Source organism: Rhinolophus sinicus, linkage group LG02 (genome assembly GCF_036562045.2).
Source record: "Rhinolophus sinicus isolate RSC01 linkage group LG02, ASM3656204v1, whole genome shotgun sequence".
Taxonomy (NCBI): domain Eukaryota; kingdom Metazoa; phylum Chordata; class Mammalia; order Chiroptera; family Rhinolophidae; genus Rhinolophus; species Rhinolophus sinicus.
This window is the reverse complement of record NC_133752.1, coordinates 156,596,828-156,611,442: the sequence shown is the minus strand read 5'-3', so window position 1 is coordinate 156,611,442 and position 14,615 is coordinate 156,596,828. Positions and strand designations below refer to the sequence as shown.

At 34.7% G+C, this 14,615-nt stretch overlaps 1 protein-coding gene across 6 annotated transcripts in view; it reads left to right on the top strand.

Moving 5' to 3' along the window:
* Positions 1-14,615, top strand: part of CNTN1 (contactin 1) — a 289,760-nt gene that overhangs the window by 191,403 nt on the left and 83,742 nt on the right. For all 6 annotated transcript variants that reach the window (XM_074325831.1, XM_019756344.2, XM_019756345.2 and 3 more), the window contains one exon: positions 13,066-13,186. In XM_074325831.1, coding sequence (XP_074181932.1) covers positions 13,066-13,186 — 121 coding nt within the window. The remainder of the gene's footprint in view (positions 1-13,065; positions 13,187-14,615) is intronic.

Genomic DNA, 14,615 nt, shown 5'->3' with positions numbered 1-14,615 from the left:
AATAAACTTCAATTTGCTCAGTTCCTTGGTGTTACAAATGGAATTCCAAAAATATGACAACCGTAGTTTATATAAGTAGTTAATAGCTGCAGTGAAGTTTAAGTAAATAGATTTTGGGGTATAAATTGCCCTAAATGAAGCTGAAACTTCGTATGTGAAGCTTCTTTATGTTCTTTAAAATAATAGTTATGTTGTGTTGGTTGATGTAAATAAACATTTCAAAAAAAGAAATTAAGAAAGAAAGGGAGAGAGGGAGAAAGAGAAAAGAGAATGCTAGGATACTAGAATTACTAGAATACTAATTAATTAAGATACAAATAGTAAATTAGATCATAAAAATGTAAAATATTTTGACCATCACTTACTGTACTTTCTCCCTTTGGACAGATAGACACAGATGTTCATGTATTTGCCCTTCAGCTAATTCAGAGCAGATTCCTAACTTCAGGCCCATTGTCTGGACTTACCAACTTAGGTTTCAGCTCAGTTCACCAAATAATGATCTATGAGTGGTAGAAAATATACTCATTGGCTAAACATGAAACTTAATTGACCAAAAATATCAATTGCACATCTTTGGCACCTTGTAGATGGACAGATGGATTCAATTCTCTAAACACCAAAAGAGAAAAAGAAGATAAGAATATTTATTTTAAAATAGGTTATTAAACTTAATTCCATCTTTTGAACCTAAGAAACCTATAAAGCTTTCCCTCGAGTCTTCCTTCTCTTTTAAGGCAGACTTCAAAGTCAGACTTCAGTGCTAAACGTATGACACAGAATTTGAGTAAAATCACCGTATGTGTTTGATCCACCTTTTGGAGGATAGTCCTAATAGTAATTGCTTCTGGGCTCTTGCTACCTAAAGCTTAGTGAGTGAAAACATAATGTGGATAGCAGGTATTGAGGACAGCAAATTCAAAGGAAGGAACATTGCTGGCTGCATGTTCCTTATCTGTTATTCAAGTTGCATAGGAAAATATGTCAGTATATACTTTTTTGGATTACGTAAATAATATTTGATATTTAATTCTGGCAACATTTCAAGAATCGAATATCATTTGTTCATTTAAAAATATTGTACTGAGCACATACCACAAGTCAGGAAAGGTTATAGACATTAGGGTGGATAAAGCACTGGATAAGACAAACACAGGCACTGATCCAAAATAAATCAGAGGCGCTCCATGAGTTTAAAGTTTCAGATATAAATGTTTTGGTAGCTATCACAATGATAAAACTGATGTCATTATCACCATTATAATTTAATAATTTTAATTGCTAAAATTAATATCAGATGCTCTAATAAATGAGAGAATATAGAATTTAAAATGTAAACTTTTTATTTCAAGAGCCTGTTTTTATTTCCCAATTTAGTTTTAATAAGAAATTTTATTCAGTAATCAGGTATGCTTCAATTTTAGCTTGCTATTCTTGAGTTTGACCACCCTGTGGCAACCTTGCATAAGGTTTTAAATTTCACAATGTGGAATATGGTTTATGAAATTAAACAAACACATTTTCTTATATACTTATGTCTAAGATTGTGATTATAAGTGATTTTAAATTTTTTATAAATTCTTAAAAGAAATGCACATCTTCAAAAATGTATCGTTACTGTTTACCTGATAATTATATAAATATAATTGGGAACCATATAAAGAATAGCCACCTAACTTTTGACATCTCTTTGAGTCATTTTCTGTCTGTTTTGAATTCACAAATACCATATGAAATGTTTGGAGGCTGTGCTACAACCAGACCTGGACTCTAGGCTCCATTTTTTTCACTTCTTATTCATTCCATGACTCTGAGTCTGTTATTAAATTTCTCTAAGCCTCAAATTTCCCCTTCTGAACAAAATGAATAATAATTCACTTACTTCATTCAGGTTACTTCATTGGGTTTGGGAAACTATTACTTCATAGCATTTTTGTGAGGATTCAATAAGAGCATGCCTAGAAGTTCTTGGCACAAGATCTGGCAGATTATAAGTGATTATTATTAATATTCGTTATAATAGAGTAATTATTCCCCACTGAAAGTTCCAAAAGCTTTTGCCAGATAGTGGTTTTGTTTTTTTTTACAGATCTCATTTTTCATAATTTAATTTTTGCACTGCCTGCTGTACTGGATACTGCTCTGAAATTAAAAGTCTCTGTATTTACTTGCTAAGGGCAATGGAGAGGTTATAAACAGTCAACAGTTATTGAGTCCTTACTGTTTGACCAGCATTGGTTTAACTGTTTTTTCATGTATTTCTCAGTTTATCTTCATAGTACTCCTCTAGGGAACACATATTATTGTTATGTTTCTCTATTTTTGAAGTGAGGAAAATAAGGATTAGAAAGGTTTAGTAACTTGCCCAAAGGTACTTGCAACTTGCTCATTGCAGAGGGAAGAGTTGAAAGCAGGTGGTCTGACTGCCGCTTCCCCCGTGCTCTTTAGCACTTCCATTTGTAATCTGTTGGTTAATGTGCATGTCTGTATCTATTTCGGTAACTCCCTCCCATTTTTTGAACCATTACAAGACGGTACTGTTCAGCTCAGAATTTCTCCTAGAATCTTGTTTAATGAGCCTTTTATGTTCACTCCAAGTTACTTTATTTTTCCTATAGTATTAGCTACCTTTGCAATACATTGTAAATCAAGTCTATAGAGTCTCAGGCAGTCTAACTACAAAGCTCTAGGCGATTATTAATGATCCCCTTTAGCTAGGTAGGTATATGTGTGTGTTTGCAAGTATGTGGACATGCATTTGTTCTGACTCTATTGACACCATTCATAACAAAAGAAGACAGATTTCTTACCCTAAGGATAGTTTTCTTTTTTAAAAGAAAATATTAATTATACTGAACATGTCACAAAAATATGTTAACTATGAGGCACATGTATTCCATACTACAGCCTGTTATGAACTTGAACGGAAATTTTGTTTATGCAAGACATGCAAAGAGAGATAGAGAAATAATAATAAAACAGAAGTCATTTTGTTTTCAATCTCACTGTTTGTCTGCTCACTGTTGAATGAGAAGGTGAAGATTGTCCAGAGTTATTGAGGCAACTTTTTGGAGGAGGAAAGGTGGGTTGGTTAATAATCCTGACCAAGGCAAAGGTCAAATTAGAGCTGAAGAAAGCAGAACAGGGGACCAGCAGGCACAGTGATGATAGAAGCCCTAGAGTAGTGGTTTTAAATAGCGATCCATTTTTCTTCCTAGGAAACGTGTGAGGAGACGTTTTTGTTTGTCACAACTGCAGGGTGGTTGGAGGAGGGCTGTGTATTATGGGCATCAGTTTAGCACAGGTGCTGCTAAACATCCTCTAATGCTCAGGATATTGCCCCACAAGAGAGAATTATCTGGTCCAAATTGTCAAAAGTGCCAAGATTGAGAAACACTCCTCTCGAGGCAGATAAAAAAGAGATTTAGGAATAAATGGACTGACCAGTGAATGGTTTTAAGCATGATGTGTTAGAAACAAAGAGAAGTTATATTATTCTGAGCAGATGAAAGTGCTGAAGACTAAACAAACAAACAAACAAAGGATTAAACATTTTCCAAAATAGTATGCGTAGAGGATAGGTTTCATGTGTTTTGTGAATTTCAGTGTCGTAGATTTTGATGAGCAGTGGAAGAAACAGAGAAATATGTAAAATATACCTATTCCCCTGGCATAATACTGGGACTCACACAAAACTCCCACAGGCATTCTACTTCTGGCTAAATTTTTTCTCTGCCCTTATCAGTAATTAATTGGAAAAGAGGTAGAGAATTCTGTCATACCTCTCTGTTTGCATGTCTATTTGAACATATGACTTTTTCGGCCTCCCTTTCACTGCCCTAATAACCTTTAGTTATACTTAACTATTGTTTTTTATTTGCTCTTTACATCAATAAACAAGGAGGTAGGTGTCGATATTTACTTGATGTGTCTATACTTGGGTTAGCTTCTGTAGATCATCACACTTCTCGTGTAAAGACCATGTGAGCAGAAGTTACTCTCTAGTACAGCGTCCCATAGTCTAGTTCTTAGTAAGCATTTGTTCATGAAAATGCTAAGTAAATGTCACTAAGACATAGCAGAAAGTTGTTCTTCAGAGATGTATTAGCTTGGAGGAATCTCTAAAGTGCTTCAAAAATTAAAGACCCATTTGTTTTACATAGAACTTGCATTCTCCTTGCCTAGCAGTAATTATTCTGGCTCCTTATGCTTGCAAAATGCAGTAAGTAGTTAAAAAAAGAGGGGAAATTAGCATGTAAACTTTGGTGTCTTAAGAATTTTAATGTTTTACATTGTGGACTTTCATGTTTTATTTCTGAAATAACACTAACAATGTACTTACTATTTCATCATTATCTGTGCTATTCCCCCCCCCAAAAAAAAAAAAAAAAAACTACCTAATTTTTTCAGTTTGGTTTTAAGAACAGAACACTATCTAAAGATCTGGATTTTTGTTCTGGTTTGAAAAGTTATGTGAGTTTGGGCAAAACAGTTACTCTGTCTGAGCCTCAGGCTTCTTATCTGTTACATGAGGAAGTTGGGCTACATCAGAAGTTTTGAAAAACAACAACAAAAAGTTGTTAGCAGCAGACTCCTTCTTGCCAAGAAAATTTAAATCAGACTCCCAAAAATAAAAACAACAAAGGTCAGGTTGTCTTGATTGAAGAAATTGAGTGCGTATGCATGTGCATGTGTAGGAGGCTATAATACATCGCCAAAAGCCCTAACCACACAGCCTCTCACAAAACAAAAAGCAAACAAACAAGAAAATACCTGATCCTTTCCTTTTATCAAGTGGTCCATGAAGATCTTTAGAACCCTGAGGCTAATGGGGACCAATCTGAGAACCATATGAATTAAATGATATTCAAGTTTTCTTTCAACTCTAAAAACATATGTTCTAAATCCAAAGCTTTGATGTTTTTGTCCATGATTCAAAATGCTTACCAAAGACCTCAAGAAAATTTTCTTCTTTTTGAGTTTTAATTTAAAGTGAGTCAGTTTATCAAAATTGGACCCTTGAACCATCAAAACAGTCAAATTTAGGGATGTTCAACATTTCCATTGGTTCTATAAATACTGGATGTGGTCTTAATAATTATTCTCGACCACTTCCCTAATTTATTTAAGTTTTTATATTTCCAATAACATTTCATTTTCATAAGTTTTTAAGTCATATATATATTTAATTTTTTACATTACATCCTAATGCTGATGCGTTACTTAAAATAACACTAACTTGGATATTAGATAATATTAGGAAGTTAGTGTCAATTATGTGTGAATATGGTTATGTGATTATGTAAGAGAATGACCTTACTTACAGATTCAGTATTATGTTTTGGGGAATGGAGTATGATGACATCAGTGATTTTTATTAAAAGATTCAACAATAGACAGATAAGGAAAAGGAAAGAAAGAACTAGCTATCTAGATAATTAGATAAAGCAAATATGGCAGGAAGTTTCCAGTTATTGAATCTAATTGGTTGGTATCCAGGTGGTCATTGTAATATTATTTCTATATTCTTATGTTTGAACATTTAAATAGGTTAAACATTAAAAAATTAAATAAAAATAATACCATACAGTATTCTTCCTGCTATGAGAAAGTAACCACTTTTACCTACCAAACTATGAACTTAAATCCTATTGTTTGATCTGTAAAGCATTACTTTGGAAATAGCTTGACCTTGTAAAACCAGGACTGCATATTAACTATTAAGCATTCTACCACTAGCTTAACTCAAAATCTCAAATTCCTTCTCTCCAAAATGGAAATATTAATAGCATCTCCCTAAGTATTATGAAAATCAAATAAGAAAATGTATGTAAAGTAGCTAGCACATTGACAGATATCTAAAAGGCATTTAATTAGATCAGGTATTAACAGAAGTTTCATAGTAGTGACAACCATGGCAGTTGCAATAGTAGAAGTAGTAGCAGTTTTAGCAGTATTTGTAGCAGCTTGAACATCCAACATTTCTGGCTCCACATAAGGTAGAACCCTTTGATGCCTCCCCTGAGTGTCAGTCATTTTACTTCATGGGAAATTAGGACAGTAGTCCTCGAATTGCTCTTTGGCAACTCCCTTCTTGAAAACTGGGATGGGCATTGGATGTTTCCAATCTGTAGGCAATTGTTTCGTTTTCCATGTTTGTTGACATATTCATGGTAGGATTTTAACAAATTAAGTGTGTGTGTCTTGAAATCATTCTACTGGTATCCCATCTATCTCTGGTAAGTTATTTATTTCAATAATTTTGGGTAGGGTTCTTTGGAAAACACAATAATGCCGGGAAAAAAATAGAAGGAGGCAGGAAAAGAGGAAAACCAAATATGGGATGGATTGACTCCAGAAAAGAAGCCCATAGGCTTGAGCCTATAGGAACTGAGCAGATTGTTGAGGACAGGACAGTGTGAACACCACCCATTCATAGAGTCACCGGGGATCAGAGCTGACTCAATGACACATAACACACTGACATTAGTAGCAGCAGTAGTAGTAGCCTATTAATCGCAACAGTACTGGTAGTAGTGTTATAGTTTTAGTGTATTGCTCCCTCATCTGTAAAATACAGTTAAAAATAGTTAAAAACATTGCACAAGGCTGTTGGTAAGAGCAAGTGAGTTTATACATGTAAAGTATTTATAACTGTTCCTGGCACCTAAAAACACTTCACTAAATATTTGCTGTTAGTTGTGTTAGTGATGGTGATGTTAAAGTTTGCTATTGCATATAATGCATTTACTACACTTATTTCTTCTTTAACCTAATAAACCAAAAGTAAAAAAGAAAATAAAAATTCGTTTTTGTGGATATAACATGTCATACATATATAATAATTTTTTGCTTATAAGTTTCTAGAGTATTCTCTTTAAAGGATATACTTTCCTCCAACCTCCTGTATCTGTGTCTTCATTCTGAACTTCAACAGAACAAGAGATGTTTCTGCTGATATATTGCTATCATGAGCTCTATGCTTTATCTAGACCTTGTATGTACCATATTTGTACTGTATTGCTTTGTTCATTATGATTATTTCAATTTGTTACTACAACTTAGTTATTCAGAGTCATTTATACTGCAGGAATGATTTTTCAGAGTTAGTTCATGGTGGAGGGGGAAGGAAGAAATGGGTATTTATATTTGGGAAGTCTTTTGATTTAAACTTGGGAAATTTCTAAGTGGTAAACCACATATACACTTTGGAACATCCCTGAGCTGTGCTATCACAATTTCCAGTATGTGATTCAACTCTCCTCATCTGAAGGGAAGTATTTTGTAATTCAGCCAAGCTGTGGTTTTTAGTGAAAATATAGAGAGCATTCGTATCTAATTTGTGGCCAGAATGTGCTGAGGTCCATGATCTTTACTTGCTTTGTAAGCTTTCTGTCGACCACGGAGAACCTCAGCTTCTCCTGAGGTATAAAAAGTGCTGGTACCATTTATAAAAACTTCAGGAAAGCTTTTATACATATAAAACTATATTGGAAGTGATATAGTATATTTTTCCTTTGCTTTCCTTCTGAAGCATTTCAATGCCACACCTTCACCAAATATAGAGCAAATGAGAATAAATGTTCAAGTCACTTATTATTGCTTCATACAAGTAGGCCTATCATTATCCACCTAAGTCCTCATGTTTAAAAAGAAGCTGACTTTTAAAATGAGTTTAGCATTAAACTTTTGAAATAGTTTAAGAGTTTTGAGAGAGTTCACTCTGAAGATTAAGTATAAATTCAATAAAATATTTTGACATAAAATAGTTTGTGTTTTTCATTACATGTGAAAAATGTAAAAAGAATGACCCATTATTACTCTCAGAATAAAACAAGTAAACAGCAATATGTCTCAAACTGAGAGTTTTGGGGGAAAAAGGATAGTGATTTCATTAACAAAAAGAGAATTTTAGGACTATAGCATACAAAAAAGAAATGTGCAAAGGGCAATTACAATGTCACAACTTGTTTATTTTTATATTATTTTTATTCCCTCAATTTTTTAATTTTAATATTGCATAAAAACATTTTAAATTTCTGAAGTGTTTTTTTATTCCAATCTGATCACATAGCTCATTGAAACAGTAGGAGTTTAGCAATAGGATTATCTTTCATTTAGACACATGAAGCAACCAACATAGTGAGTTCACATAATGAAAGCACATAATATAACTAAGTGCTTTTTATGTTTATGCAAACATAATTCTTTCACAGATATAGCTATTATAATAATTTGAAAATATTTTACTTAATATCTTTCCAATAATGAGTATCTAATATCAAAGTGCAGTGCTGTTAAGGATGTCAAAGTACATTAAAGCAATCTGTTTTACAAATATATATAGTGTTTAAATTATTTGATTTTACCGTAATTATTTTATATTTTTTCCACCAGAGAATTACTCAGCAATACGTGCCAATTCGCCTTGATGATAGCTCAAGAAAAATTCTTTTATTATTACCTTTCCTATAATACAATTTTACTCTCTTTTCTTCAACTATTTTTGTAAAAAAGAGTTATAACTAATAAAATAACGTTTCTTTACCTCCTCTCTTAGAATGCTGTTTAGCATGGTATGAGGAGTTAGGCCAAGTACAAAGTTGGGCACAGTCCCCATGATCATCTTCACTTCTGAAACCAACTACACGTTCCAGGGGTTGCCAAAACCACCCTCAGTTTTGATTTGCTGGAAGGCACTCACAGAACTCCCTGAAAGCTATTATACTCATGGTTATATATATATATATATATTTTTGTAGGAAAAGCATACAAATTAAAATCAGTCTAGGGAAGAAGTGCGTAGGGCAGAGTCCAGGAGAAGTAGCAAACACAGAGCTTCCATTGTTCTCTCCCCGTGGAGTCAAGATGCATTACAGCTTTGGTGTGTAGCGATACTCACAGAGTATTGCCAACCAGGGAAGCTCACCTGAGCTTTGGTGTTCAGAAATATTGTTGGGGCTTACTTACATAGGCGTAATTATTGATTACCCAAATGGTTAATCTCAGTCTCGAGGTTGACTAATACCACATGACTCAAAGCCCCTACCTTGAGTCCCAGTGTTGGTCTTTCTGCCTTGGCCAGACCCTGCTGTAAAACCATACAGGTATGGCTAACTCCTACCTGAAATCACATTATTAGATTGACCATTATGTCGCAAGATATCCAGGCAAAAGAAAAACATATGGATTACCTTTCAGAAGCTGAAGACAAAGAGCAGGCTTCTCTTGGGGCAAGGCCAAATTCTTTACAAAATATATGGGTTAAAAAAACGGGTTTCCATTTTCTTATATGTTAACTGCATTCTTCTCTCTATAAATTTGCACACTATTCCTAAAACATTTATATTTCCTCATGAAATTAGTGTATAAATAATTTGGAATATATTATTAATGGATAGTTGATATCAATTCAGCTCTTTTAACATATAACATTGTCATGATCTTACCTGAAAAAAATCATATGACATTGCTTTAGGTAATGGGTATTTATTAATTCATTTATGCAATATTTATTTGTTGACTTCCTCCTGTATGTCAGATATTACAATAAATTATTTGTGTGTAATAAGTAAGAGTTAGTCCCTCCATCAAGATATTACAGTTTAGTAGAAGAAAAACACCACTAAACAATATTAGTAGAAATAGTTATAATGAAAATGTATAAAGGGCAACCCCTAACTCAGACTTTGGATTCCAGAGAAGAAAGGGGCATCTAAACTGTGACTTGAAGTTAGCCGAGTGATAGAAGTGGGAGACGTAGGAATCCGGACAATGCAAGAAGTATGTACAAAGGTGTGCAGGAAAGAGAACAGATGATAAAATGTAAGTTGTTCACTGTGGCTAGTGCAAAGGAGATAGGTGAGAGGTTAATCAGAGAAGGCAGCAAGAGTACATACTTTATCCTAACACCAAAATAAGTCATTATGTGCTTATGAAATGCTGTGATTGTCATGGGCTATGTGAACTCACTAACATAATTCTGCTTGTAGCTGTAAATAAGTTAACATAAACTATGTTAAGAGCAAATGCAAGAATTCTTGATAAGCAAGTTGAGTAGTTTATTCAAACAATATATCTTTAGTGTTATGCTAAGGGCACTGTGCTGGTTCCTGGGTATCCAGCACATACAACTGTACACATATATACCACAGGGATACAGGCTGAATGAAACAGGCATATTTCCTTCTCCATTAAACTTACAGCCCTCCTGGGAGACAGACTTCACACATATAATTGTACAGATATTTCATTGCAATTTAGATATGTAACACTGTATTTCCCCGAAAATAGGACCTAACTAGAAAATAAGCACTAGTATGATTTTTTAGGATGATATCCCCTGAACATAAGCCCCAATGCATCTTTTGTAGCAAAAATTGATAGAAGATCCAGTCTTATTTTCGGGGAAACATGGTATGACATAAGATAAAAGGTGCTAGGACAAAATATAACAACAGAAAATGGAAAGACTTCCTCGAGGAAATGACTTGAACTGGTATTGGGGGGGAGAGGGTAAGTGTTTAGGTGACTGTGTTAAAGGAGTGGGGTCTAGGGGGGATCACATTTCAGGAGAGGAAACACCATGGAGAACCAGAGATCAGAGAGAACAAGATGCATTTAAGGTTCTAAAAATGGAATGTAGTTTTGGAGAGCAGAATGTAGGTGAAATGGTGGCACTAGGTGAGCTGGAATATTGGATAGAATCTGCAGAATAGGGTGAGGTGGGCCTTTATAACACTTGTGGCTTTTATTCCAGGAAGGATAAAGTTTTGAAGCATTTAGTTTGTTTTTACAGAGAGGTGTGGTTTGATCATATTTGCGTTTTTAAATGGTCACTCTGTTTGCCAAGTAGAGAAAAGAATAGAGTGGGACAAGGGTGGAGGTCGTGACCAAATAAGAGAGAGTAGTTCAATGAGAGATGTTGGTAGCTTGGACAATGGCAGAGGCAGTAGTGATGAAAAGGAATGGATAAATTCAGTATTTGTGATTGAATTATAAGGAAGTTGAAGAGAATGGGTAGAGAATGTCCTCAAAGTGTCTGGAAAGTGTATTGTCCTAAATGACTAGAAAGCTTGAGTGTTTTGGAAAGGTCAAAGGTAAACTAGAAGTCAAGTAAAATGAGCCGAAGAAAAAGGAACCAGATTAAAATGGATTGAAGGGTAAGAGGTAAAGAAATGGAAAAAATTGAAAGCAGAAAGTAAGGTTTTGGAAATAGGAATTGTCAGCATCCAAGCAACCATCAGAGAATTAAGCAGCTTAATATAAGGAGAGAAGAATAATGGTTTCCAGGGGATAGAAGAGAACAGAGAAAAGTCAGAGATGGGAGTGGAAGTGGGTACCGGCAAGAAGGCAGGACACTGGGAAAGGTGAACATCACTGAGAAATGCAATCAATAGGACTTTATAGAATAGTACTGTGTCATGGATGATAATTTTTAGTCTTGATTTGCCCTACCTCGTGGGATACAACCAGTTCCATCACCTTCAATTCTTCAGCAAACCCACTTTAATAGGGTTTACATTGTGTTAGTAGGTTTTATGGCAAAATAGAGAAAATGCTGCATTTGTAGCCTGGGGCTCCTTGGGTTGGCAAATAAATCAGTGACCTAGAGAACAGAAGGAAAGAACTGCCCTATCCCAGAAATTTTCAAGAAGCTTGGAAACAGGGTTATTAGCTAATCTAGATCTTAAGGGACAAGAAGACCCCACTGACAATAAATTCCATAACTTCAAGCTGTGTTTCTACTAAGATTGGCTAATATTAAGGAACAGGGTGTGCAGCCACTGACCTTTTCTTTATATAGAGATAGTAGTATTCTATTATAACCAACTGAATTACTCTTCTCAAGATTATAACTAGCTGTTATTCTTAGCCTTATGAATCAAACAAAGATTTAAACCCAAACACTTTCCAAGATCAACAGGAAATTTAATATGTGAAGGGGCCACTAGCAGAACCTATGGTAAAGCAAAGCATTCATTCCACATAGTCATTAAAAGAACAAAATTAAAAAATTTACAGATCTATCATATCACATAAACAATACCCTCTTCTATTAAGTAAAATATTAACCTAACCATTAATTATTCATTATTTAATATATCTGGATATGTATGATTGTAATAGTAAATCAGTATTTTTGGTACTCAGGGAAATATTTTGTAGCTAATGAGCTTGGACTTGGGCATGCTCCCATTACCAAGCAAGCTGAGTGACCTTAGTTAAATTACTTGGCTAATCTAAATTTCACTTTCATCTTTAATAAAATGGACATAATAGGAACTATCTCATAGGACTGTTGTCAGAAGAAAATTGAATGAGATAATCTATATACATGCATAGCCCAGGTCCTGTTATAGACTAGCCATTAAATAAATACTAGCTACTTTTAGAAATTACAATGAGATGGTGCGTTGTTATTCACAAGCAGAATTCCCTCAAGTCTCCTTCAAAAATATATGTATTGAACATTCTCTGACCACGGGGAATAGAGCAGCGGACAAAACAAAAATCCTGGCCCACGTGGAGCTTATATTTTGGCAAAAAAAAGAATACGTAAGTAGAATTATCCCTTTTGACGGTTTCTGCAAACTTTTAGTGTCTTTGTAAACTGAACTGTGACACATCTTGAAATTAATCAATTAGACTGGCTTTGCCACACCAAATTAATAATTCTTCCTAGTCATATAGGAGGAATGATCCTCCCTGGCATTCAGCACTGAGATGTTCAGACCTTAACATTTCTCTTTAAAAGATACCAAGGAGATAGTTTTATCCATTGGTTGCTCTCAGTATGGCCCTCTGATAATAGGAATAATAAAATGTTAAGATATTCGGACTAAAAAGGATCTTAAGTAATTCACTCATTTTAGTTTCCGCTTGAGATACCGAAACCCAGAGTTTAAGTAACCTGAACAAAAACATATGGTTAGCATATCTACAACAGATGCCTTCACAGTGTTCTTTTTTTGTTTTAGGGGGAAAATGTACCTCTTGTATCCTAAGTGCCATATAGTTGGTGAAAAATGTACTGATATGAATGACTGCTGTTTTTGCTCACAGCTGGATGCCAATGGGGAGCTGCTCATCCGAAATGCCCAGCTGAAGCATGCTGGCAGATACACGTGCACTGCTCAGACAATTGTGGACAATTCCTCAGCTTCAGCCGACCTTGTTGTACGAGGTAAGAGTTTTAACATGCTAATATTACAAAGATTAACATACTGGACTTGCATCAATATCTATAATCTTCTGGTAATTCTGGCACAAATATGGAATCCCCATGTCACTTTGGGAAAATGCTGAAAAGCCTTTTATATCTTATATCGTTAGTGTCTTGATCCTTGGAACAGCTTCTCACCCAGGCCTAAGAATGATTTATGCCAGACAAGTAGTAAACAACACTGATTTTGTTTGTTTTAGTAACTACATGTCTTCTAGAAACTTATACCACACACCTCCTACTAAATGTCTATGATTGTAAACTTAGTACTTACCAGAAGTTTTCAGTTCCTGCTCATGCTTTTTGTTCGTTGAGTACAGTGTCGTTTTCCTTTTAATTTTTATGGAAAAAAAAATACGGTGCTCAAGTGTTATATATTTATTTCTATCATCTTAGAACCAAAAGTTAATTTATACTGTTTCATGTTTCTGTTTGTTCGTGGTTTTCAGACAAGTGTTTTTGTTTTTATAAGTAATTGAGCGCGTGCTGGGATACACACTTATTGAAAATACAGCCCCTTTGCTACTGTCCTCTACTGTATAGATGTGAGGCCAACTCAGAACTTGCCATGCCTTTTTAAAAATTATTCATTGACTCTTCACTCACTCCATACAGAATGAAGACCATCCCTTTTAGCTAAGCACCCAAGAAGCTCCATGGGTTGACCTCAGCCTTTAGCTCTAATTCTCACCATTCCGTGTCACCAACTAGTCCACAGAAATCTCTAGCATTTCTATCTCTGTTCCTTTGTTCACTGCATTCCTTCCAAATCATGTTCTGATCTTTTGTTGCTCAAATCTTATCTATCCTTCAGAGTTTGATACAAGTATTGCCAAATTCATGAGTCCTTTCCTGATGCCCCAAATATGAGCGCCTGTCTTCTAAACTTGCAAAACAAGTACTACTGTCTCCGCTGTTTTTATACCAATCTGTGTACATGAGTTATCTTCTCTATTAAGTTGTGTGATTCACATATGTATTTAATTAATATGAAGTGAGCTCCAGAATTCCATTGCATAATTTCATAGAGCTCTTTTTTCTCTCTGTGTCTCAATGTCAGGTTAAAACTTCTATTTTTTCATGTCTCACCTACTAGAAATCTTTATTGATCATTATTTCATAGCACATTTCAGTCAATTTTTGCACACTCAAATAAGACAATATCTGTGGTTTGTTTGTCATAATAGCCCTTCCAGATCCAGATCAATATAATTTCACTTGTCTCATGCACCTCCTGCATTTCCCTCTAGAGCAATAGTAATATGGAATCCCCATGTCACTTTGGGAAAATGCTGAAAAGCCTTTTATTTCTGTTGAATATATTCTTCAATAGAGTGATACGTCTAGCTGAAGTTTCCTTATCCAAATGAACTTAGGCATTCATTCCACA